The sequence below is a fragment of the Leptonychotes weddellii genome, chromosome 1 (genome assembly GCF_054177405.1).
Source record: "Leptonychotes weddellii isolate Sample4059 chromosome 1, ASM5417740v2, whole genome shotgun sequence".
Taxonomy (NCBI): domain Eukaryota; kingdom Metazoa; phylum Chordata; class Mammalia; order Carnivora; family Phocidae; genus Leptonychotes; species Leptonychotes weddellii.
This window is the reverse complement of record NC_138369.1, coordinates 184,106,559-184,130,866: the sequence shown is the minus strand read 5'-3', so window position 1 is coordinate 184,130,866 and position 24,308 is coordinate 184,106,559. Positions and strand designations below refer to the sequence as shown.

The 24,308-nt window shown below is 47.3% G+C and overlaps 1 protein-coding gene across 5 annotated transcripts in view; it reads left to right on the top strand.

Annotated features, from left to right (window-relative positions):
- RUNX1 (RUNX family transcription factor 1) overlaps window positions 1-24,308 on the top strand; it is a 248,657-nt gene that overhangs the window by 177,345 nt on the left and 47,004 nt on the right. For all 5 annotated transcript variants that reach the window (XM_081799730.1, XM_031032673.2, XM_081799726.1 and 2 more), the window contains one exon: window positions 4,794-4,898. In XM_081799730.1, coding sequence (XP_081655856.1) covers window positions 4,794-4,898 — 105 coding nt within the window. The remainder of the gene's footprint in view (window positions 1-4,793; window positions 4,899-24,308) is intronic.

The following is a 24,308-nucleotide window of genomic DNA, read 5'->3' as shown; positions in this document are numbered from 1 at the left end:
TGCCCCTCCCCGCTTGGTTAGCTCCCTCCACTGTGAATCCCCATGCAGGACACCTGTAACCCTGCAGCTTGCCCGCTGGGGAACCCAGAGCTGTGGCATGCCCAGGGTCACCTGAGCGCTGACCAAGGCCCCTGCTTGTCTCCTGGTGCCAAAGCCAGGGCTGCGGGGAGCCTTCAAGGTTCTCTTGGCAAGGACTGGCTCCAGGCTGCAGGGCTGAGCATCAGCTGTCTCTATGGCAGCACCGTGCTCCCACCCCTGCACTTGGTCCTGCATTTGGTCCACTCTTGGAGTGGCTGTTATTTAGCCAGCCCTCGCGCCTTTGCTCTTCTCTGACTTACTGTTCTGGCTACAGCTTGCTGAGAAAAACACTTGAGAGTCTTTCACCCTCCACACCCACGCACTTAAAATACCAGGCCCATAGGTCATTTTAATGAGGGAATTTGGCGAGTAACGCGTGTGATTCTGGGGTGCGGCTACCACTTCCGCAGGTGCTGGCCAAGATGGGCTGCGTCTCAAGAGGGATGGGCCGGGAAGTGGTGGGGGGCAGAGTGTGGGGGGTCCTGAAGCTCAGCGGGTCAGTCCCGTGTGCCCACTGGCCGACTGTCCCCAGTTATCAAGCACAGTGCCAGGGCGGGTCGGAGGAGCACGAGGAAGTGGAAGGCAGAGTTTTCCTGGAGTGGGAAAATGTCACACACACCTGTGAACAAAATGTCATCACTTATTACCTCCGTCTATGAGGTAATAAGCAGATGTGCCGGTGCTCAAGGCTTTAAACAAGAGCCCATTGTGAGGGAAGCGACCAGAACATCTCCACGTCGGTGAACCACGTCACTGGGGCCAAAACGCTCCAGCTAGTAGCTTTTGCTGGGCAGGCACTTCGTATGACTGCACATAAAATGATGGGCATAAAATGATAGAATTATAATTATGAGCAACAATTTCACAAATATTCACTTTGGTTGAATTTCATTCCCGATTAAGTAGGCCAATCTGTGGTTAACCAGGGGGCGGCATTAAACACTCAACTGCCAGGAGTCCAAATTCAGCTCAGTGAGAAGCTGCTTTTGAATTATAACCCACGCTTGCAGTTAGCTGTCAAGCACATTCTGGGTATAGTGAGGCCCCCGGGACTATATTCACTTTTTTTTTTTTTTTTAAGATTTTATTTATTTATTTATTTGTCAGAGAGAGCAAGCACACAAGCAGGGGAAGGGGCAGAGGGAGAAGCAGGCTTCCCGCTGAGCAAGGAACCTGACGTGGGGCTCGATCCCAGGACCCTGGGATCGTGACCTGCACTAAAGGCAGATAGATGCTTAAGCGACTGAGCCATCCAGATGTCCCTATATTCAGTTTTTTGGGCAGTGGTAGAGCAGGGGAAAACTACCAAGAGTCTGGATTCCTGATGCTAATGTCACCGACTTTGCAAGTAGAGATTTGGGATCCCATGACAATAATGTGAAGAACAGTGGGTGTAAACCTGAGAGATCTGGGTTCTTTTGTGTATACAAGCTGTGTGACTTTGGGCAAATTGCTTAACGTCTCTGACCCTTAGCTTTGCTACCTATTAACCAGGAACAATAAAATCTATCTTGTTTATTTCACGAGAGCATTATAAGGACCAAATGCAGTAGTATATGGGAAAGTGTTTGAAAGTTTGTGAGTTCTCCACAAATCTAGAAATGCCAGTATTATAAAGACGGTAATGCTTTGCTGTCATTTAGGAAACCAAGTATAGGATGGTTATAGCAGGGCTGCCACAGGGATGCGACCCATTTCAGGGGGTAGAATGCACAGGTGCCTATGAAGCAGCTGTGACTCACAGTGCCAAGAACCGGAATTCTTAAGACACTCGGTGTCTGAACTCGAACTAGGTTGAATAATGTTCCCTAAAAATTCATGCTTACCAGGAACCTCGGAATATGTGACCTTATTTCGATAGAGGGGCTCTGCAGATGTAATCAACAAGGCAAGGGCATTCTGGGTTAGGGTGGGCCCTAACTCCAATGACTGGTGTCCTTACAAAGAGAAGCTGATTTGGAGACCAAAGACCCACGGGGAAGAAGGCCATGTGACAACAGAGGCAAAAACTACATGATGCGGCCGCAAACCGATTGCCAGCAACTACCAGCACTGGGGCAAGGCCAGCAGGGATCCTCCCCTAGAGCCTTCAGAGGAAGCGTGGCCCTGCGAACACCTTGATTTTGGACTTGTGGCGTCCAGAAGTGTGAGAGAGTGCATTTCTGTGTCTTCAGCCTCTGCTCCGGGTCTGCGCTGGTTTGTTACAGCAGCCCTAGGACGCTGATCCAGTGTTTTTGTGGAATCTGAAAGGCTGAAGCCACAGGCAACCGAGGAAGCACACATGTGTCCGTGAACGAGGGCGCCGGGAGGGCTGCGAACTCAGAAGGCACGGTCAGAGTTGCAAGTGACCTTGCAGGTATCCCACAAGCCCGGAACCGTCTGTTTTGCAGACCAGGAGACTGGAGAGGTCAAATCATTAGTTACAAGAACTCCAACCTAACCCTTTTTCAGGAAGAGCCCCCCGCCTCCACATCACCGTGCCCACCTTGCTCGCTGAACCTGACCTGCGGCCCCTCCTGCCAGCCCCCCTACTTTGGCCAGATGCCAGGGGAGAGGTGATCTGGGGCGTCTTCCTGCAGCCACACGTGAACCATGTCCTCAAGATGGCAAATCCCTGAAGCCCAAAAGGAAGGAATGTTCTCGGGCTTCCAGAAGAGAAGAGCTGCTGATGGGAAGATCAGTCTGGGGGCCAGGCCTCCCGGACTTCTCCAGTGCTCTGGCCCCCATGGGCACCTCTCCCCAGAAAGCAACCTCACCTCGCCTGGCAGATAGGTTGGCCGTGACTTTGGCTGTAAAGCCAGGCTGGCCAAAGCCGGTTTCAGCATCCAATCGCAGCTTGTCATTGTTCTTCTTATCGTAGTCTTCCCTGGAGGCACAGTACAGATCCTTGGGGATTGTTCCCTGGGGACTTTTCATGATTAGGAATCGCTGGCTTGCGGCGGCCAAAGATGACACAGTTGACCCTTGAACAACATGGGTTGAACCACGCAGGCCCACTTACATGCAGATTTTTTCCGATAAATACAGTATAGGACTGTAAACGTATTTTCCTTACGATTTTCTTAATAATGTTTTCTTTTCTCTAGCTTACTGTATTGTAAGAACACAGTATATAATACAAAGGAAATGCAAAATATGTGTTAATTGACTGCTTACATTGCGGGTGAGTCTTCCGGTCAGCAGTAGGCTAATGGTAGTTTTGGGTAGGTCAAAGGTTATACACGAATTTCAACAGTGCAGGGGTCGTCAACCCTAACCTCTGTGCCGTTGGAGGGTCTACTGTATTTTTACTGAACTTTTTTTTGTGGTTTTCTTTTGTATTAAAACATGCATGACAGTTGAAAGTATCCTGCTCTAACTTGAGGAAGGAAGACAAGTTGATTTTTTTTTTTTTTTTGGACAAGTTGATTTTTAAACGGTTTCAGAACAGATAGGGGAATGAATGGACCTGTTTTGTTTTCCTTTCATTTCTTTTTGGTTTTGTTTCATTTTACATGACTAAGAGGAGAAACTGTTAAATAGAAACCCACTGCCCTGATGTGGGCGGTCCGAACATCATGCTTAGTCAAACCTTAGAATCCTGTTGGGGAACTCTGAGAAAGAGAAAAAGAAAAATAGTAAAAGTGAGCACAACACACACACACACTCGCACGCATACCTTCGAATATCATGCCCCAGATACTGTTTTAATGGTTTTACTCCTATGAACTCATTTAACTTCCCCCAAAATGCTATGAGGTACAGCATGCTATGGGAAATGCTGAGGCACAGAGGGGTCTAGGGCCTTGCCAAAGGACAGCTAGCCAGAGTTCAAACCCAGAGTTCATCCTCTGAACCACTTGGCCAAGAAGTGTTTTAAATACCTAATATAGGTGCATATTAATACTTATATTATTAATATTGTTGGTCTATTTATATTAATTATTTACTTCCATGTTAGTAATCGTCTTCTAACTTATAAAAATATTTTTAAATAGTTTTTAAAAGTTACCAAAAGCATCGCGGTAGACATCTGTAATGAAAACACGCTCACGTCCCACGTGTGTACGTAAACTGCTTAGGTGGAGATCCACGTGTGTATATATGTTTATAGTCCTTATTGAATCTCAATCTGTCAGTTACATATCGTTAAGTCAGTTTATTGACTATAAATTTTGTCTGGCCAATCTCTTGAGTGCCTCTAATGACATCTAGCATTTAAAAGTAATATTTAAAGTCAATTAACCAGCAATTAGTGTTTTTGAAATAGAGAATAATTTTAACTTTGCCTATTCACCAACTCAGGAATTCTGTGTTTCCTAACCCTTAGAGGGACAGGCAATGTTAGAAGGGAAAGAGGGATACGGTTTCTTTTACTCCTTGGGGACAGTTACGGGGGAGTGGACAGCTGCCAATCCGATCCCATGTTCCCGGGAGTCTCGACTTGAAAGAAAACAAAACCGAATCTCTCTTGATCCTGTGTTGTTTATTGATGATTTAACAAAAGCCGCATAACCATGCAAAGTGTTAACATCTAGACAAACACCGAAGGTGTGCATTCCAGAATTTAAGGGAAGCCAAAGCTAAGGCAGTGTTGGAAAAACCACTCACTTATGCTGAAGAAGTACCACCTTTCCAGTCTGAGGGCTGGAAGGCATAAATTAATGGTCAACTACCCAGAAGATATATTCAGACCATGCCCTCATTTTTCGGTGTTCTCTTTTGTGTTCCAACAGGGAAAAGCTTCACTCTGACCATCACCGTCTTCACAAATCCACCGCAAGTTGCCACTTACCACAGAGCCATCAAAATCACAGTGGATGGACCCCGAGAACCTCGAAGTAAGTGGGCCCCCCATGGGGCTGGCATACCTTCTGGGCTGGTAAACTGAGGCACCAGGGATGGTATCTCAGAATCCTTGGGTTGAACTGTCACTGCTCAAATGTGGCTAAAACCTCTGTCAGAGAGGACTGTGAGGCCCCTGCAGGGAGAAAGGATTTTATTGTTGACACTCACCCCTCAAAGTTTGTCTCTGAGCCCTGGGCTCCTTTTAAAGCATTCTCTTAGGGGGCAGAGAAGCAAATCGGGCTGAGTCAGGTGCGTGTTCGAAGCATTTGGGGGCTGCAGGAGACTGAGGACTAGTCCCTCAAATACACGGTGAAGTTCAACAGGATCAGAAACAAACAGTAAATGGAAGATTGGCCAGCCACAGGGGAGGCCAAAAAAATACCTGAGCTTCAGAGTGGACCACAAGGGGCTGATTACTATCCATGCTGGCCTTTTATTCATTTGTTAAGGCCAGAGATGAAAACTATGAAAATGACCTTTTTCTTTCTGTGGCACAGATCAGAATCTTATTACAGGACTGATGAAAATAGAGAATGGGAGGGCAGAAGAATTCCTGGGGGAAAACCAGTAAATATAGAAAGACGGTACCAAAAAAAGAACTCCTGTGAGGAGAGCTTTTTTAAAAAGCAGTGGGGTTGTTTAGTCTGCAGAAAGATGTCTTCACGGTGACTTAATGACTATCTTTGAGTAAATACAAGAGTAACACTCTTTTCCAGAGCCACACCCTTCCCCAGGACGGAGGCTGGGTTCTGCCCAGCGTCGGCATGCCTCCAAACCGTATCAGGTCCCTGGTGGAAAATGAGTACTCTCTCTTCTGATGGGAGAGCGATTCAAAAACAGGGCTTCCCACTATGCCTGGAGGTTGAGATGCAGGGAGGTCAGGTCATAAACCGGAGTGGTTAGGAATTTGGGCTCTGGGGGCAAAACAAGTGGAGTTCTGGTTCAGGCACATAAGCCTTCAGCAAGTTACGGAGCCTCCCTGGACCTCAGTCTCCTCGTCTACAATGGAGACAATCGTAAGAGCCTCTTTCTAAGACAGAAGGAGACAGTGCTCTGTGCCTGGCGCAGAGAATGAACTCAGCAATGTTCTCCATCCCCAGTAGAGGTTCCCTGGCTGCCTCTGAGGCTGGGGCTCGGCGGGGCAGTGCCTCCTGGGGTCCTGGCTGCAGCCTCAGCGTGTCTCGATCACCTGCTAGAACCATCCCATGCACTGCCTCAGCTTTCTCAATGCCCTAGAGTGGGGAGAACCCCCCACCCCCACCCCACACAAGGAACCACCATACCCACCAGGGACAGCCCCCCCGGGACATGGTATTCCATTCACCGTCCCCTTACTGCCATTCGCCTAGTCCGTGACTCCCTTTATTTCTGACCTCATTTACCCCCTCTCAGCTTTTTCTCTTCAAGTCATGGAGACGATCTGGTCATGCCCAGACTCAGGAATCTCTGGGAGTTGATAGCGTCCCCCGATCCCAATTTACGTTTGAAAAGCAGGTCACGGGCACGGGACCACACAGTGACAACCAAACCCACCTTCATAGGTTTCCCAAGTAGGAGCAGCAAACTGAAGACTCATAGTGACCCTGTTATGTTAATAACGTGACAGAAACATGGCGCAGGCGCCTTGGCTTTCCACAGAGGACCAGAGAGGAAGCAGGCTTCGGTTCTAGCAAGGCACAGGGCTGGGGGCAGGCAGTTGTGAGGTGTAAGGAAGTTGACTTTGAGGGTAATTAAACTTTGAGAAAGGCCCATCAGGTGGCTGTAGAATCTCTCTCTTCAAAAAAATAGAAGCCGTTCAATCATTGAACACTATATCAAAAACTAATGATGTACTATATGGTGGCTAACTGAACATAATAAAAAAAAAAAAATAGAAGTCGTTCTAATGCTGACCTGCCTGGAGGAATAAGCCTAAACCAGTGACCCCTTGGTATACCTCTACCTGTTACTCTCTCGTGAATAAAAAAAAGGGGCGGGTTTTGCCCCACTGCCCATATTTCCCGTAACATTCAAAGACCCACCCAGGCGGCTGAGCTTCAGAAGACAAATGGTGGGTGCTCTGACTTTTAAGAATTGGCAGTCAGAGCAGGAAAATACGGTATTGTAATGACCTGCCTGTATATACAGTTTACTGTCCTGCTGTTTTATAACTTCAGAAAACAGTCATTATTGAGAAGGGCTCTTTGAACAGACAGAAGGGATTTGCTCCAAGGAGACACCCGTTTTTATGGAGTCTTTCCTGTCAAATGGAATTAGGAAAAATTAAATGGAAGGTAGTAGGCATGGTATAGAGAGGTGTCAGAGTCCCAGGTAGATAGTCCCACACAGCACAAAGGACTTCTAGAAAAAAAACTGAATGCACACAGACTCCCGGGGTGGCTTGAGTAATGCCGACTTTTCTATTCACCCGAAGAAGCAAGGGTGGGCCCTCAGTGCTAATTTTCGTGTGCTGTCTTCCTTATTATGTGAAAATCTAGATTCAAGGTGGGAACTACTTTTTGATGAAGCTCTGCTCACAGCCTCCATCTTTCTTCCTTTCTTTCGTTCTTTCTTTCTTTCTTTCTTTCTTTCTTTCTTTCTTTCTTTCTTTTTTTGTAAAGAGAAAATCAAGAGAGTGTTTTTCAGCTTTACTGAGATATAATTGACATATAACATCGTGTAAGTTTCAGGTTTACAACATGATTTATGTATATATTGCACAATGATTGCCGCTATAAGATGAGTTAACACATCCATCACCTCAAACAGTTACTGTTTGTGTGTATGTGTGTGTATGTGTGTGATGAGAACTTTTAAGATCTGTTCACCTGGCAACTTTCAAGTATACAGTACAGCACTGTTAACTGTAGTCATCACGCTATACATTACATCCCCAGGACTTGTTCATCTTATAACTAGACGCTTGTACCCTTTGACCACCTTCACCCACGTCCCTGCACTCCCGCTTGGCCCCCGTCTCCTGCCCCTGGCATCCACCAATCTGCTGCTTTCTGTTTCTAAGAGTTCTTTTTTTTTTAGATTTTACATGTGAGATCATACAGTACTTGTCTTTCTCTATTTGACTTATTTCACATAGCATAATGCCCTCGATGTTCATTCATGTTGTTGCAAATGGCAGAATTTCCTTCCTTATAAGGCTGAATAATATCCCATTGGGTGTGTGTGTGTATTTTTTATCCATTCATTTATTGATGGACACTTAGGTTGTCTCTGGTCTTGGCCATTGTGGATAATTCACTTTCTAATGTCATGTTAAGAGAGGTCATTGCATGTCAATCAGGATGCCCAGACAGTGTCACATCTCTGGATTAATAACACCTCCCAAGTCCCTATTATCATTATGGGGCTATGAATTCTGGTCGATCCTGGCAAAGTGGCTCCAGCATTCTCAGGTCAGTAGTTTTGGAAAGTTCTGTTGTTTCATGAAATCAAAGACTGGGGGAGCTGAAGAGAGAGCCTCTGGGCCTTAATGGCCTCAGATTAGAAAAAAGGGAAAAGCCCAGGGAACTGAAATGATGTGCCTTGGTTAAAAAGAAATAGTTGGTGATGAATAGTATGTACTTCTGGTACATAATCCTGCACTCCCGTCCGTCCATCCATCTGTCGGTCCGTCCGCTGCACCTCTCCATCCACCTGTGCTGTGTGTACACTGACCTCTTCTAGACTCTCTGACGTGGCTTTGTAGCCTCGAGTTTGAAATGAGGTGTTGGTTTGCAGGACTTCTCACATTCATGCCAGCTGGGAGATGGTCTAGAAGGGGCAAATGGCGGTGCCTCGTGGCAGGCATGGAGGCTTCAACTTGAAACAGTCGAGCAAAAACCCAGCAGGGAACCTTATGTCGCTTGCCCTGACACTGAGGTAAAAAGGACTAAGCACTAGAGAACATGCCACAGCCGACCGTCAGCCAGCCCAGTGGGATCACTTGATGCTTTCCGCCTCAGTTTCCTGGTTTTCTGAAGGTGCAGCAAAAAGTGCATTCCAAAGAGAATGGAAAATGGTTTTCACCTCAGATGGTTACTTAGAGCAACTGACCTGCCGCCTAGGGAGTCACAACTTGTTTTTTCCCACATTCCACGGGATTTTATTGACATCTCAGACTAATAGAAAAATTACCAATGGATGAAAAATTGAATTTATCGTGGAGAAGAGCCCCATCAGAAGGTATTCTGGGCTGGGCTCCGTTCTCGCAAGCAGCAATGGGGAATCTGTGTTCAGTTCATAGATAGAACACTTTGAGGCTTGTAATATATTGAGAGATAGTCAGGTTTATTTCATTAAATGTGAAAGATAGACTGACAAAGGGATTTTTCAGGACAAGGATATTTGAGAGCTGTTTTTATGTATATTTTTTTATTTGGGGGGGATCCGGTGAAAAACTCTAGCTCTAGAACCCATGCATCTGTAATATGATGGTATTAAGATACTGAAGCATATTCTCTGCAGAGACTATGTAGTACCTCAGTGCCATGGAGGAAGATATTTTGCTAAGGAGAGATTAAGCAGTTGGGACCCTGAGCGACCCGATGGCACGGGGTGGGGATCCCAGGGATATGAATTGGGTAGTCATTCTGATGTCACAAGCCATCCCGTGTCTGGCCAGGTATCGGTTACATCTGGAACACTGAGTAACCTAATTGAAACTTGAAAAGATTAATACAGCAAATATTGGCCATTTCTGGGGCAACTCCTGGCCTCAGGTTCAAGGAGTCCCTCACAGAAACTGTGTTGTGCTGGCTTGGAATTCACAATCACAGATAGCTAGGTGGAGTCCTTAAAAACTTTGGAAAATGCTTTTTTCTGGGGCACTAGTCTTCTTGCTGACTAACCTTTTTTGAATAGGGAATCATAGTTAAAATAGGTCCACCGGAGGGCCTAACTCTTTATCACTCAATCGCATCGCTAAGGACTTTGTTGAGATTGCATCACACAAATATATTTCCTTCTATGAGTTTGAATGGAAGCAGCATATCTCTAACAGAGAGACAGAAGAAACAAGATCCTTAAACATGGAGAGCATTTTTGGAGAGAAAAAGAGGAATGCGTGAAAAGTACCTATAAACTATGGCGATAATGGGCCTAAAAATCAAGCTTCTTTAGAAAAGTGCAGGATGAGCAGAAATGTTTACAGATTGCTTTTGTGACTGACTAAGGCACGGGGTTTTTAAAATATTATTTTCTCTTAGTAATAAAAACACATGGGGCGCCTGGGTGGCTCAGTCATTAAGCGTCTGCCTTCAGCTCAGATCATGATCTCGGGGTCCTGGGATCGAGCCAGCATGGTTCTCCCTGCTCAGTGGGGAGCCTGCTTCTCCCTCTCCCACTCCCCCTGCTCGTGCACTCTCTCTTGCTGTCTCTCTCTCTCTCTGTCAAATAAATGAATAAAATCTTTAAAAATAATAATAGGGGCGCCTGGGTGGCTCAAATGGTTAAGGGTCTGCCTTCGGCTCAGGTCATGATCCCAGGGTCCTGGGATCGAGCCCCACGTCGGGCTCCTGGCTCAGCGGGGAGCCTGCTTCTCCGTCTCCCTCTGCCCCCTGCTCATGCTTTCTCTATCTGTGTCTCAAATGAATAAATAAAATCTTTAAAAAAAAATTAATTAAATAAAAAAAAATAATAATAATAATAACACCTAATAATAATAATAGCTAGCACTTAGTACCATTGTTCGCCCAACACCGTTCAGAGAGCTTCCCGTAGATTAGTTGATATCATCTTTGCAAGAACAGGTAAGGAAGTCGAAGCAAAGAGAAGTGAGGTCCCTTGCCAAAGGTTACACCATCAGGAAGCCAGAACTGGAAAGAAGCAGTCCAGACACGGCAACCCACAAACGCCAACGTTTGGTTTTAAGAACTGCACCATCTGCTCCTTGGGCTTCATTGTATTGAAATTTCTGTTTCAGATATTTTTTATTAGGAGGGTTTATCAATACAATTCTGGTTCAAATACAGTCTTCAAGAAAGCAGAGCCTCAGAGCCTGGGAAGTCATTGGACAGACAAGGAACTAGCGTTTTCTGGTGGATGGGGTTACAGTGCCCTACACCCTGGGATAGGGGGCACGACCCAACACGCAGCCACGTGGCCCCAGGTACCGATGGTTGGCTCCACATCTCTCCCCAGGGTCTGCTTGGGGGCCAGGCATCAACAGGGACCTGAAGCAGGGACCCCCGGTGTGGGCCTGCAGGAAAGACAGATAATGTGACAAAATGATCACCAGGTGAATATTCCAAGTCCTGGTCCCCCCCTTTGGCAAAGAGCTTCCTTGAGGATCCAGGTGGGGACCAGAGGGTCCAGTCCTCTAGAAGGATAGAAACTTGTGTCCTTTGCTCCTCACTGGCTAGTGGACTGGAAGGGAGTTTTATAGATCTATGAGCTCAGGATTGTAATTATCCATCTACGGTCACTTTGTTTGCTCAGAAATGCTTAAGCATTTCTTCCAGGTAATGAACAGTGATCTACTTAATCCCTTGGATTCTTCAAATATCAGATTTGGACCTTAGTTCTTTCTAGATGAAACCCTGATTCACAAAAGAAAAAGGAAATAATGCTTTCTTCCCTCCCACCCAGATATAAAGTAGGAGACAGACAGAAGCTCCAAGAGGCAGAAATGTTCTACTTATTTATATTCCTCCTCCTCACTCTGAAAGGCATTTAGGTACTAAGATGGACATTCTGGGTGACTTCCACTGTGCTAAGCTCCCCAACTACCCCAAGACTTGGCAAAAGCAATTTTTAAAGGATTAATAATAATCTGCCTAAATGTGTCTAGTAAACTTTAGAATCTCATTCTGTTTATTATTTTCAGTAGTATCAAACTAGAATAAGAAGAATTTTATATACATAAAGATGTCCCTGACCCTTGAGTTTTCGACAGACTTAATTCGGGCCAAGGTCCGAAAGGTTCCCTTGGACGAGTGGAAATATAAGAGGATACTGGGGAAAGTACCCTTCTCCCCCTGGGAGCAGTGATAACCCCCCTCCATCCCCTCACCAAGACTGGGGAGGCCTGCAACCTCTTGGTAACTAGCCCTATCTATACCGAAGTCACTAAGATTTTTATTTGGTATTTGTATTGCTGCAGAAAGGAAGGGGGAGAAATCCTTCCAGGTAGGTACCAGGAAGAACCCCAGGAGAGGATCTAGGTACCCTCTCAGTCTAATGGAGGAGGACAGGGAAGTGAAGAAGCATGCAGTGAAACTTAGATCATTCCCTTGGATTTCTCTTTCCATCGGGGCTATTGCAAACCGAAGCGCTAGTTTGTTTATTTATTTTTTAAGATTTTATTTATTTATTTGAGAGAGAGAGAGAGAACACAAGCAGGGGGGAGGAGCAGAGGGTCAGGAAAAAGCAGACCCCCCCTCCCCCTGCTGAGCAGGGAGCCTGACGCGGGGCTCCATCCCAGGACCCTGGGATCATGATCTGAGCCAAAGGCAGATGCTTAACCGACTGAGCCACCCAGGCGCCCCCCCACCCCAAAGCTTTATTTTAAATGTCATCCCAGTGAGGTCGGGATCTAAGCTAATATATCACAGTCCTTGTTAGAATTTAGTACATGAAGGGCTAAAAGAAAAAAAAAAAAATCTGTCTCTATTTAGGCTTGCATTTCTTAATCTTTTTTTTTTTTTTTTTAAAGATTTTATTCATTTGACAGAGAGAGAGGGAACACAAGCGGGGGGAGCGGGAGAGGGAGAAGCAGGCCTCCCACGGAGCAGGGAGCCCAATGCGGGGCTCGATCCCAGGACCCTGGGATCATGACCTGGGCCAAAGGCAGACGCTTAACGACTGAGCCACCCAGGCGCCCCACATTTCTTAATCTTAAAACATGTAGAAAAGTCTCTGGATCCTGAACGGAGGACCTGGGTTCACACTGGCGCCACCAGGCCAGTGGGTGTGACCTTGGTCAATTATCTTAAGTACTTTCGTCCTGGTCCTCACTTTCCTCTTCCGTCCAACCAGGTGATGGGATGAGATAATCTCCAAGTTAGTTCCCACTTGGAAGGGGTAACAAAATATTGTCAGGAAAACAGAGTCACAGGTTCCCCACAAACAAGGCCCCTTCGAGGCTGAGTCTCCTGGGCCCCCCTTCCCTGGGAGAAGGGGATTTTGTCCTATGTGACATCGGACATACCCACATGTACCCACATGCATAATATGTTAGATATCTTTTTTTTTCCTTTGGCTGTAAATTTTTGAAAGGGCTTTTATCATTTGTTTTTGAAATTATCTGGCTATGAGTAACTCATTTCATTACCTTTGGCCCCGATTTCACTGCCTTGAACGATGTAATTACAATCAGGGTTGAGATTCCCCATTCTGATACTTGCTAACTGTGTGGGTGACCATACCTGGTTGGGGGTGGCTGGCCTGGCTGAGCCTCCAAGGACAGTGGCTATAGCCCTCACAGGGCTGGGAGGCTGGAGGAGACAGCTTCTGTAGAACATTTAGAACACACTGTGTGGAGCAAGAAGATGGAGCAATTATTTGCATTTAGTCTTGGAATCCTTTGACTATGAGAAAACTCTAAACAACAACAACAAAAAAAATGTGAATCCTAAGTTTAAAAATTCATGAAGTTGCCATCATGCTGCATTTTTTAAGACATTTAATTAAACATTTATAAATTTTGATTTTTTTTTTTTTCAGTTTTCCTTTTGTATTTAGACCCAGTAAAATTTCTTTTCTGGCATTTTTATGGACCCTTGAAACACTCTGGGCACTGTTCCTAAGTCCCTCTTTGGTAAAATGTCCTTACCTCCAAATGGTGAACTTTGTGAAAAATTCCAGGGGAAAAATCCTGTCTGAGTAACAGCGGAAGTGGGTGCTGAGACGTAACGTGCAGGCTCTTTTCAATATATGCATGACAGGCTGGAGGAGAGGCTCTTCCACACTGTTCTAGAAAACTGACATGAAGTATGCCAGAGTCTCCTGGAGTCTGAATTCTTGCCCCAGAGGAGAGCTGCTCACCTCCCCGGAGTGTCTGGACCCATTAGCCACAGGCAAGCTTTGCAGACTTAGGAAACACACTCAGTCACCTTCTAAGTTCCCTAAACCAATGTGTCTTGCTAGACTTGTTCTGGGGCTTTTTGGATATTTTGGTATCTGTCTGGTAGGGCTTTTCTTCATTTCCTCCAAAGACATTCAGTGGCATATTTCGACGACACAGGTGCTCTCCACCGTACAGTTGGAGACTCTTCTGTGCATGCGCGGCACCTAGGTTTGCAACCAGCGTGCCCTGTGGCCTGGGGGAGCAGCCCCCCACCTGGGGCTCCAGTTGCACTGTCAGGGGACCTAAGCCGGGGCCTTGGTCACCTTGGGTGCTGCAGGACCAGGTGGGCCCCAGCACTGGGCATGCCACCGCCGAGGCTGGGGTTGGGAACCACGCTGGGGAAAGACTGTTGTTGGCAGCACCACACAGCGTTATCATGGTGGGCTTCTCAACTTTGGGGTGGCTTGAGAATTTTTTCCACGCACTAGCCATTTTCCACTTCTCATTTTGAAAACAAACAAACAAAACTCCCCAAAAGTTCAGCTTAAATAAGTAAAACTACCCCCTTGCACTAGATCTGGGTTTAAGTTCATTTGAGCTAACTTGCAATTGCTGTTTTCTGTTCTTTCTATATTCTTGTCCTTTATAATTATTTGTCTTGAAGGTTTTTTGCAATGGAAAGTTGGCAGTAAAGAAGGGATAAATTAGGTATAATCGATTACTGGGCATTACAACTGTATTATCCGACACCACAGAAGACACTGACGTTTGGTTGAATGTGAAATGCCTCTTTCATAACATGACTGGGCATGTACATGTGGTGTACTTGTCTCAAGTTCTATGTGCAAATAAGTTATGCAGTGTTGCTGGTTAAGTTGGCTACAGCCGATAGCCAGATATTGTGGATATACACTTACAGGTAAAAATCAAGGTTAAAAAAAAATTTAAGTACCCAAAGCAAATTTCTTTGCTGTTTGCCTTTTTTTTTTTTTAAAGAAACACAATCGAATTAATCTGCTAACTCCCTAGACCCCTATAAAGTAAGTTAATGGCAATACATTAGTTTGGTACTTCCATGATTTACATATGCTCAGGTTCCATTAAAGACAGTATTGACTAAAACTCAGGCTGTTATGAAAGTCTTTCAGGATTCTTTCATATACCGAAATGTCGAATACTTGATATGCTAGGTGTTTGGTTGGTTTTGTTTTTGTTTTTTGTTCACCACGGTCTAGAAGTAAGTCTTCCGGTCATCTGAGATAAAAAGCAAATATTTTGAAAATCAGTAAATTTTTAAGGACTGTATGCATCCATGGCCCCTTTTGGATTTGTTCCTGGTATCACCTTATTTTTATTTGGCTTTAAAGTGGTTTTGTGATATTTCCAATTCGTTCATTTTATTTATTTATTTTTAAAGACTTTATTTATTTGAGAGAGAGAGAGAGAGAATGAGAGAGAGAACACGAGACGGGGGAGGGTCAGAGGGAGAAGCAGACTCCCCGCTGAGCAGGGAGCCCGATGTGGGGCTCGATCCTGGGACTCCAGGATCATGACCTGAGCCGAAGGCAGTCACCTAACCAACTGAGCCACCCAGGTGCCCCCCAGTTCATTCATTTTAAAGAGCTGAGGAGAAATGCACAGGGTCACCTCTTTTTGTTCATCTTCAGCTTTGCCAACAGGGCAGAGCCCCGGGTTTCAGAAATGAAGCAGAGAGCTCTGAGCCGGAAGGAGGGAGGGAGGGAGAGAGGCAACTGGAACTGGACCAGCCTGGCTTCAAGTGTGATCCCTGCTCCTTACTAGCTGCACAGCACTTTTCCCATCTGTAGAATGGGCTCAGTGACACCTGCCTTGCTGGGGGTGGGGGGGTTGAGGATAAAATGAGCTAGACTGAGAGGTGGACTGGAGTGGTGGCTGGCCCCTAGAGAGCTGGCTGCCTCATTTAGCCTCCCCTCTCGTCTGAGATCAGATTAGCCTCCCCAAGCTCAGCCTCCTCAAGTGTAAAACCAGGAAGGTGATATCCTTGGTGGGGTGGGCAGGGGTGGGCCAAGGTCTTGTGCAGATTGATGACAACCAGCCTGGAAGAGAGGAGCTTCTTAAATATTAGCACATGCCCTGGACACATAGGTTCCTTTCCCTCCTCCCTTAGCCCTTACCAAGGGAACTACTGAAATTCTGCCCAAGTGAGGGCCAAATATCTGCCATTGGCAAAGTTATTTAAAAAAAAAAAAAAATCCTGGCAGATCGGGCCCCCAGAATACAATACAATAAGGGCTTTTTTCTGTTTTCCTTCTTACCCTATTATTAATTCCAAGTACTGAACCAACTTCAACGACTTATTCCTCAGTGAAGCAAAATCCTGTTAACTGGATGGCCTTGCAGAGGGGTGGTCCTTCTCCAGAGATTTTATGAAAATGTAGTTGTTTCTTAACTGAACGTGAGTTAGCACTCATACTGCTGTGTGCCTGCCAAGTCTCTTAACATCTAGAAGCTTCCACTGGGTCATCTTATAAGAGGGGAATAGTCATAGGAGCTGTCTCCTGCATAGAGTTGTTTTGGATGAATTGAGATAATATATATCAAGGTGCTTTGTAAACAGTTTTATCAATTAGCTAGTAGAAATCTAATAGCTATGTAGTAAAATAATAGAAAAATATAATGGAAAAAATTTTTGTTTGTGTATATTACGCAAAAATCTTAGGGATCTTAAATAAAATAATTATTTTTTTTTTTGGAGGTAGATTTCATCTCATGAGGTCTCTTGGAATTGAGGAGAATAAACTTGTAGAGAAAAAAATAGAGACATTCAAATCAGCCCCCACTGTAAATCCGTGCTGCTGAGAATTTTATCTTTTGCCATCAGAATATCTTTTTTTTTTTAAGATTTTATTTATTTGACAGAGAAAGACACACTGAGAGAGGGAACACAAGCAGGGGGAGTGGGAGAGGGAGAAGCAGGCTTCCCACAGAGCAGGGAGCCCGATGTGGGACTCGATCGCAGGACCCTGGGATCATGACCTGAGCTGAAGACAGACGCTTAACGACTGAGCCACCCAGGCACCCTCCATCAGAATATCTTGATATTTTCTTTACCTACTACTCTGTCCCCTTGAAGAAGATTGAAAACAAAAAGAAGCAACCCAGACCGTGGAAGAGAGCTGGTTTTTCTTTTAAGATATATTTGTTTTCCAAAGCCTAATGCAGTTTTTCCTCTGCAACTCTGGAACTCCCTTCTCTCTCAGTGAAAGGCTTGGGAAGGGCGGCTGGAGCATGTGAGGTCCTACTGCAGCCAGAGGAGTCCTTATCCCCCTTTTTTTTTTTTAGCCCGTGGCTCTTTACATATGCTGCTTGTCTGAGATTTCTGGATTAGATTTCAGGGAGGTGAAATGTTACACCCTTGAGCCTCCATGCCAGTTTCCCAGGACGAGAGTCAAATCTGCAGCCGCTCAGAGGTGAGAATCTTCCAAGGCTCCAGAGAGAGGCCGGCTTTCTGTCCTGTTCAGTTGGCTGACTGGCTGCCAGGAGCAGGTGGGGAGAAATTCGTTCTATTCCTTGGGTGATTCAGCCAGGCACAAAATAAATAGGCAGCTGAGGGCAGGCAGAAAGGACTGGAAACTGCTGAAATTTGAGTCTGCAGGGCTGGGCTCATCTTGGGAGCTGCTCTGTTCAACTGTAAAAGGAATCCTGAACCCTGGGCAAGGGAGCGGTGGCCCGCCTGGTGGAAAGACCCCTGGCCTGGGAGCCACAGCTTCGGGCCCCGGCTGGCTCTGCGGAGCTCGGCGGGCCCCCCAGTCCCCCTCTCAGAGCCTCCATTTCCCCATCTGCAGAATGAGAGAGGATCCGATGATTTTTAAGATCTTTATCGGCTTCTCAAAGGACGACTCAATCCGTGTCTGTAGGGACAGTGGCACTTCCAACGCATCGTCTTCCAACCCGGAGAAGGAGAACTCCCACCCCACCCCGCCCCGGGGCCCTGCGGACCTGCAGCCAGCCCACCAACCTGGGGAGGCAGAGATCTGGGACTGGGAAGATGGGGGAGGAACAGCAGGGGAAGACAGAGTGGGGGGGGTGCATCTATCACTCCCCAAGCCAGAGCAAGAAATGAATAAAGGTGATGTGCCGCAAGTAGAAGAAATCATCCTAACTAGATTTCCCATGGCTTTGGCATCATTTAAGAAAAAAAAAAGAAAAAAGAAAAAAAAAAAAGACATCCTTCTACCCACAAAGTGCTCAATTGTGCAAGCCACAGAGTCCCAACATGGCCAGCTTCCTGAAGGTGGCCGGTCAGAGACCTTAGTGTTCATTCCACCGCCGACTGAAAAAGATGGTCTGAGCCCTGTTGACTTCATCGTTCGATGTTTCTGAGTGAGGCCTGCCTCCCTTGTTCGCCTCCTCGCAGAGTTATGAGCTGTTCTTCATTACCTGCCCTACCTATCTGCACAATCTAGCCGCAAACAGCTTTGGTTGACCACACCACTTCCCTATTGAAAGTTAATACTGTTTGACTCATTCTGTGTTACTAACCTGAAGCCAAAGAAAACAAGGCAGAGAATAACCGGCTTGTATGGAGTTTGGAAAGCTCTCAGAGGCCCTGCTTTCAAAATCCTATACAGTAGCTTTACTATAGCTCTCTGCTGCAGCTGCAAAGAAATGAAGGAAGCAGAAGTGGTTAAAAAAAAAAAAAAAAGCTGGGGGTGGGGAAGAGCCAGGGCAGGAGTGGGGTGGGGGGGATGCCCCGCAGACTGCGGGAGGACTCGGCATCATCTGCAGAAGATTATGAGCACCTTCTCCCGGAGCTGCGATTCTGCCTTCATGCACCAGAGTATTCAGACAGAGGAGGGACTGTTTACGGAGTTCAAAGGAGAGAAAGATCAAAACACGCGTGGAGAAGGAGGGTCTCCTATTGCTTGCGGAACGGAGTGGAGCTGGGCAACTGGTCCCAGCAAGCCAGGCTGCGGTAGGCAGAGCCCCAAGGGAAAAAGACAGAGAAAGGGGCAAGTCTGAGAAAGGGGCAAGTCTGTTCCTTTCAGATCTGGAAAGGATTTGCCAGGAGAAGGTTGCCTTTCTTTGCTAGGGGAGCCTTCTCGCCCTTCATTCCATAACTGGCTCAGATGTATGTGGTCACCAGGGTGAATAGGGGGAGTTTGTGTCTTGTGTCCCCTCCCAACGTCTCCTGGCAGGCGGTGGGACTCGTGTTGTCTTCACTGCATCGTGGCTCTTTGCGGACCCCAGGCAAATAGCCGCTTGCCCATTCAGGTAACGGGTGGAGGAGAACTTTCTCCCCTCCAGATGCTCCTTCTCATCTGGGTGTTGGCAGCAGTGGAGAGAAGTTGGCCTCAGTGAGGTCCTCATCCCCCAAACAACCTGAAAGCTTTTTCTCTGGATGGTGTGAGGTGGGGTTGATAGCCCATTAAGAACAACGACTAGTTATTGTTGCTTTTCGGACCAGCAAGTGCTCAGGAACCAGGGTGCCGTGGTCTTCCATTCACCTGCAGGGTCTGCTCGCCCACTCTCTAAAGGACTTTGACAGCCCCTCGGTCTCCTGCCTCTGTGAGGACAGCCCTAAAGTCAGTTGGCATTTATGACACGAGAGAGAGAGAGAGAGAGAGAGAGAGAGAGAGAGAGAGAGATGGAAATCAGATGCTCCCCCCTGCCACACCCCCCGCCCCCTACTGCTAGGAAAATCCCCTGGGGCCCAGTAAGCAGGCCTTTTAGGAATGGGAAGGAATTTCCTTACCCCTCTTCAGAAGTAGAGGAGTGGAGAGCATCTTACACACGGCTGGGTGCACATCCCAGAATCAGTCTAGCCTACGGAAGGGGAGTTTATTCACTCCTTCCTTCGTCCATTTATTCATTCAACTTACACTGACTGGGGCACCACCGAACCTGGCAGGGGGCCTCAGTGTACCCTCCCCGCGCCTCTGCGGGTCGCTCGGGGTGTGTGCCAGGACGGAGGGGAGGAGACCTGCGGGGTGGAGCGGTGGCCTGTGTGGAGAACAGGAATGCCCCCGCAACGCTGTGAAGCAGGTGGAATCTGTGGGCCTCTGCCATCGTGTTCTCCTCATCCCTGGGCCTGGCCCTGGGGCTGGCTCTGCTGAAAACCAGGACTCCAAAGCCAGTTCAGAAGCTCCAGGCAACATTTCGGGCCATACTCACCTCTCAGTGCCGCCCCCACCCTGCCACTAAAACGTACCCCCTGAAGGCACCTTCCATTCAGAGCCCGGTGGGGGCAGGAGCTCCTCGGGTTAAATGAATGCACATTACCAGCCCTTAGGCTCTCGGGTTACTTTATAATCACCCTCCAACGGAGTTTTCTGGAGACAGTCCCTTCACTGAGGAGAGTGGGTAATACTTGGAATGACAGGCTGATAGAGAAGAAAGGATCTTGAACTTGTGAGCTGTCTGCACCCCTCCCTCTCTGGGGTTGCCTCCACCACCCCCACAGAGGGCTGCCTCTGGTCAAAAGCAAAAGAAACCGGGCGGGTTCTCCGCCCTAAGCTACAATTACCTCCTGAGTCACCAGACAGAAACAGGAGGTAACCCGTGGCGACCAGTGACTGCAGATTTTGAACTCCTCTGCTTTCAGGGAGGTCCAGGTCTCCAAAAGCTCCTGCAGGCGAGCTAAAAATGCCGCTGTCTGTCACTCTGAAGCTTGAAAATGGCAGCAGCCCTGTCTTGTTTTTGTTTTTGTCCCTGTGAATCTTGGGGGCCTGGTTTGGGAGGGAGTGGGGCAGGCCCCACGTGGGCCTTCCTTCCGCCTGGAGGCTGTGCTCCTTGCTCCCCAGCGGCCTTTGCCTCTCCCTGGGACCGTGGCTTTGCATACCTTTCCTTCTCTACTTGTCTCTCGCAGTTAGGTCTTGGCCCATGGGACGGTGTGTGGGGCCGGGAGGGGGCATGTCCGTGTGTGTGTGTGTGTGTGTGTGTGTCCGCGTGCGTGTGTGAAGATACTCCAATAACCCCAAGGCTTTTTGCAGCAGTCCTTTCCTCCCACAAGGGTGCGAGGCTCAACTCAGCACAAGGGCCTTTTATCCATTCTCTTTTATTTTTTAGTTTGATGAAGAAAACACTAGAGGGTACAAGTTTTGCAGGCTGTTTGACTTCTAATGAGACCGTTCTCCCTGAAACTTGATAAGCTCAATTACGGCACGTTTCCTCCACAAGTCCTTTTTTCTGAGCCCTCGTCCGTTCCGCGGCAGCAGAAAACTTGAGTTCCAGCTTCCTTCGCCCCAGACACATTCTTCTTTCCTGCGTTCTGATGAAGGACAGGTGGACGGCCCCAGTCATGAAGGGTCTGAGCACCCGTTCAGTCAGTGTTTAGTGAGCCTGTCATGTGCTGGATGCTCCCGTTGGTGCTAGGGATACAGCCGTGAAGAACAGAGGCAAAACCCCACATTCTCGTGGAGTTTACAGTCCAGTGGGCACAGACAGACCACAAGTAAGATTAATAAGTACTGTGGAGACAACCGAAGAAAAGGGCTAGGCATTGGCTGGGTCGGGAGAGTTTGCAATTTAAACTAGGGTGCTCGGGAAAGTCTTCAGGGAGAAGATGAAATTGGAGCAAAGACTTGAGGGATAGGGGGGATGTGGTCCACAGATATCTGGGAGAAGGGCATTCTGGGCAGAAGAAACAGTAGGTGCAAAGGTCCTGAGGCAGACGTATAGGAGTAACAGCAAGGTGGCTAGGGTGGCTGGAGCAGAGTGGAGAATTCAGATTGTCTGACTTCTAGTTTCAAAATAGGGGGGTATTGACCTTAGAAAGCAGGCTTAGCAAAAGTAGAGCCTGGCCTCTAAAACACGTGCTTTATGCCGTGTGAGGGGCCACTGCAGGACCATGGTTTGGGAAGACCCAGGAGAGGGAAGCCCCATGCACAGCCAGACTTGTGGTCTCTCGCTTACCTATTGCCACCTGCAAGAGAATCAGAGTGCTCCCCGACCAAAGGCATCACTGTCCCTGTGGCTGATTCTCCTGGGGTAAAGTGTCATGTCTGTGGGATCCTTAAGTAAGTCGAAACACATGACCTAGGAAGAAGCAGCATCCTGATGGACTTTTCTATACTGGCTCAGTGTGATTATCCATGTGTAGAAGGCGGGAGGGCACCTGCCCAAGGCACGTAGGTGAGGGGGAGTGGATAATCGTACAGGTAGGGTGATGAGCATTAATCTCAGACTCACATTCCTCTTGCTGCTGATGAGAGGGGTTTGGCCGGGGACAAAAGATCATCATTTTTTTCTTTTTCTTTTTTTAAGATTTTTATTTACTTATGTATTTATTTGAGAGAGAGAGAGAGAGTACACACGTGCACAAGCGGGGGGAGGGGCAGAGGGAGAAGGAGAGAGAGAATCTCAAGCAGACTCTGAGCTGAGCGCAGAGCCCGACGCGGGGCTCAATCTCACGACCCTGAGGTCATGACCTGAGCCAAAACCAAGAGTCGGAGGCTCAACTGACTGAGCCCCCCAGGCGCCCCTAGTGTTAACTGTTTTCTATCCAATCAGAAAAGCAGAGAAGTGAGACCCTGGAGAAGGTTCGGCAGACTGGCTTTTTTCCCAGCTGCAAACCCCTGAAACTTGCTAGCAGGTTTTGAGGTGAGTCTAATGGCCCACTGCCTCTGGAAGCAGCTCTCGGATGATAATGCGGAAGGGGCCAAAACCCAGAGTGGGATGCCCCAGTGAGGAGGGTAGTCTGAAAGGCTCAGTGAAGTCTTGAGGGGAGAGAGGAGAGGCTGCAGGAAGACCACTGTCCTGGGTCGCTCATCACTGTCCAAAGGGCCACTGACAACACAGCCAGAGGCAGAGGGAGAGTGAATTGTGAGCACGTGTTGTCAGAGCTGCGCTTCAGCAGCACATGGGAGAGTAGTGAGGCCGGTAGAAGCCTAGCTTCAAGATCGAGCTCCAAGGACCAATTTGACAGCTGAGCTTGGGACTGGCTCCCACAGGCCAGGTGTCTGGCTGAAAAAAAGACAGAAGGAAACCTTTGAAAGTCCTAACATCATATGAAGTTGTTCAAGAAAGCCTGTGCTTGGAGGCATCCAACGAGAACCAGTTGAGTAGCTAATTGCTGCAGATATAATTGCTGTGAATGCTTTTAGAGCCCCTCAGAGTAATCCATCTTAGTCCTTTAATTCCAGGCTTTCAGATAAGGAGGCTGGGTGATGAAGAGACTTGCTCTTGTCCGCAGGAAAGTTGGGTGGAAAAGCAGATTTATAATGGAGGTTCTTAACACGCAGACTGGCAATCACGTTTCCCTGGTGCCATGTTGTTTCTCTAGGGGAGAGAAGGATGAGAGCACCTGTGTTCACACCCCCATCCTTGTGGGCACCCGGAAGTCTCAACTGGAACGGAATAGGTTCCTCATAAACCTTTCCTGCTCTTCCTCAAAGTCCTTCCTTAGATGCCTGGAGAGGAGTTACTTTCCACTTGAAAATTCTGGGTCCACCTTACAGATCAGCCCGAGTACAGCCACAGTGACTCACTGACTCAACTCAGTGATGGCCACGGAGAAACGGGCAACACCCACTTACCTATCGGGCAGACTTTTGGCATTTTCAGCTGCTCTGCATACATTGAAGAGTTAAAAGATTAAGAAAAAGACCACCAAATGGTTGTCACCAAAACAAGGCCAGCACTTGGTGCTCATGGACACTTAATCTAAGCACAGTTCTGGTCTATTTGCTGTGGTCCTTTCCAGCCCAGGGCAAATTAGAAGTACGCTGAAGGCGCATGCATATAGGGAAGAATCACTCAAATCCCCGGGATAGTCCCGGGACCAGGAACATCAGCATCACTTGGGCCTTAGTAGAAATCTGAATTCTCGGGCCACATCCCAGACCTACCAAGCCAGATCTGTGATTCGGATGCTCATTCAGGTGTGTGAGACATTAGCTCTCCACTGTGGGTCACAAGACGGCTCTGGTGCTAAGCACGAGCTGGGAACAGAAGTGGGATGGTAAAGGGCAAATCCTTATGAGGCTCTGCTGGCCCGGGGATCTATAACCACCTAACACTGCGCACACTGGGCTCGCACAGAAATTGGCATTTATAGGTGCATTGAGCAAGATTGCGGGCGGCGGGGGGAGTAGGTGTGTTTTCAGACCTGCCCTCTTTTTCTAACCAGCTGTGTGAGATTAGATAAATAACAACCTCTCTGAACTTCACTTCTCCCACGTGGGTTAAAAAACAAGGCTGATTTCTCCAGCTCTTCTCCAGTTGTGCAGTACTCTAACTTTGTATGGATCTCCTAGTTTAATAATATGGGAAGAAGTTGGAGGGAAAAGTTAGGCCACCAAAGTTTATATAGCATTGGGCAATATAAAAACATGTAAATATAATATGCATTCTAATATACAATATGGTATCATATATATCGTTATGTTATATTTTCTATTGTGACATACACAATGGTATAATGCTGCCCAACATTACATTA